The sequence below is a fragment of the Eleutherodactylus coqui genome, chromosome 8, assembly GCF_035609145.1.
Source record: "Eleutherodactylus coqui strain aEleCoq1 chromosome 8, aEleCoq1.hap1, whole genome shotgun sequence".
Taxonomy (NCBI): Eukaryota; Metazoa; Chordata; class Amphibia; order Anura; family Eleutherodactylidae; genus Eleutherodactylus; species Eleutherodactylus coqui.
In genome coordinates this window covers 153338170-153340510 of record NC_089844.1, presented here as the reverse complement: position 1 = coordinate 153340510, position 2341 = coordinate 153338170, and the positions used below count along the sequence as shown (strand labels likewise).

At 47.2% G+C, this 2341-nt stretch overlaps 1 protein-coding gene across 1 annotated transcript; it reads right to left on the bottom strand.

The window, feature by feature from the left end:
- Nucleotides 1-378: 378 nt before the first annotated feature.
- Nucleotides 379-1944, bottom strand: LOC136577965 (tripartite motif-containing protein 60-like). The gene has a single exon (XM_066577878.1). The coding sequence runs from the start codon at nt 1942-1944 to the stop codon at nt 379-381; it is 1566 nt and encodes a 521-aa protein (XP_066433975.1).
- Between the last annotated feature and the right edge of the window lie 397 nt (nt 1945-2341).

The window sequence follows — 2341 nt, the reverse complement described above, 5'->3', positions numbered from 1 at the left end:
TGATGTTACCAAAACTGTTAGAGATATTCCATTTAATGCGAGCAACGCTAGAATATGCGGTAAGCGATCGCCAGGAATCCAACTGGTTACTGAATTTTCCCATCTACAGCATAATTGTTGGCCAAGCATTGCAACTTGAATGGGACTGAGATCCAGTTACCTACATGGCACCTAAACCAGATGGAGCCCTACGAATCAGCAAGGGTCAGGATACCTAAATATCACTCGTCATGACTGGAATATCCCTTTTATGGGACTTCCTTATGTATGAGGTCTATGGGGAAATGTAGCTCAACAACATGTAAAACGTTTGCACATTTTTGGAATCCCAAGCCCTTGAATTAAGGACCAGATAATAGAACTATTTCTGTGTGTCCTTTAAGGGTTGATTTTGATCCAGCTGTTGACCACGTAAAACGCGGCATGGAGAGGCTTGGTGAACTTGGTGGTGAAGGTGAAGAGTAGCTCTACTGGAGAGCAGATCCTGTAGAAGGAGAGTGTGCCGAGATCGTAATCCAGATACACCGCCACGGAGGATATGGAGGATTTGTCACACGGGATCTTCCAACAACGTGAATCGAAACAGGCCACCATGTAGCTTTCACTCCAGGTCAGGCACCAGGACTGCTTGTTGTAACCTAGAAACGCCTCTGGGCCACTCTTCATGATGGAGGGATAGGCGACGCCAACGCTCTTCACGCCATTCTTGCCAACTTTGACTTCCCAGTAGTGTTTTCCAGAAGAGAAGGACAACTCGCTGAGAACGTTACTGGTTTTAAATTGCCCTGACTTTGGTTTATTTTGGTCGCCTCTAATTGATCTGTAGGTCACAGCCTTGCGGTTGGCCGACACCCTGAGGTAGTTGCTCGCTGTGGAGCTATTCAGCAGCACGTCAACTTTGCACTTTATGTGAAAACACTGAGAGGTCAATTGCATTTGAATGGATTTTGCAAAACTTTCAAAACTCTTCTGAAATTTCAGGGAGACAAGCAGCGAGTCAAACTGGACAGCTAAGGGCAAGCCGGCTTGGTGGAGCGTCTGCAGCTTATGGTGGGGCTTGTTCTGGAGAACGAGCACCGGATCATCCTGGTTACACATAGCCTCGATCTGTCTTATCTCCTCAGACAACTGTTCTTCCTTTTTCTCTAGAGAAACCATTTCATCTGATGCTTCCTCAAAGACTTCCATATCTTCAAGTTTAATATCAGCTTCCAAGTTAGCCGCTACTTCTCGCATGTAATCCAGAAGGCTACAGCATAACGATCTGACCTCAGCGGTTACCTTTTTCGCCTTTTCTTTGTTTCTGCTTATCACATTCTTCAAATCGTTTGCTTTTTTCTTAAGCGTTTTGAGCTCAGTGTGCATGTTGTTCACGATCTCTTGAAGCTCCTCTCTTCGTTGACAAGAGGCGACCTCTAGCAACTCCACCACGTGACCTCGGTGGTCGCCGCCGGTTAAGCAAGACGTGCAAATGAGAGTCTTTTCCTTCATGCAGAAGAACTTTAGGATTTCACAATGGGTGCTACAGATCCTGTTCTTTAGCGTGGACGTGACGTCATCCAACAAGTGCTCCCGCTTTTTGCTGTGGACCTCAAGGTGCTTCGCGCACATAAAAGATTCACAGTGAAGGCAGATTTTGACAGCAGGGATGGGATACTGCAGGCAGTAGGTGCATGAGGCTTCCCCGAGACGAAAGTGATTCTCAACTGACTTCCAGTTGAGAGCGATACTCTGCAGCTTGGTGTTGATGGACAGCGGGGCATTGGTCTTTGACGTTTGCTTGCACTCCGGGCAGCGGTATGTGCCACTACAGCTCTGCTCACTAATGTAAGTCTTGATGCAGCCGCTGCAGAAGCTATGTCCGCAGTGCAGCATCACGGGGTCTGCGTACATGGCCAAGCAAAGGGAGCAGATGATCTCCTTCTTTAGGAACGTGTACGCCATTGTTGGTGGCTTGAAGCAGAATACGGCAAGAGGTAATTATCTGGAGAGAAAAATGCAAGAAAAAAAAAATATATCAATTAGGGTCCCAACATACGGACGTTTCACTGTTCTCACAGGGAATTCGGGTGTGCACTGTGGGGGGAGATCCCTGCCGCAGCCAGAAGCCTCACAGCAAGAGATAGGTATAATCTGTGCTTGGTGAGGAGAAGAGGATATATGGCTGATTTCCTGTACAGAAAGGGGTCAAAGAACAGAAATTAGCCCCATAGTGACCGCCAATATGCCTTTATACATTGGCCATTAAGGGATTCAAGCCGGCATGGGTCTCCCGTGCCAAGAAGAGACGATCCTACTGTATGGGCTGGGAGCAGAGAAACCTCAGTTCTCAACCATTTAA

Coding starts and splice junctions, on each gene's coding strand:
- LOC136577965 (XM_066577878.1), bottom strand. CDS start 1,944: ATGGCGTACACGTTCCTAAAGAAGGAGATCATCTGCTCCCTTTGCTTG.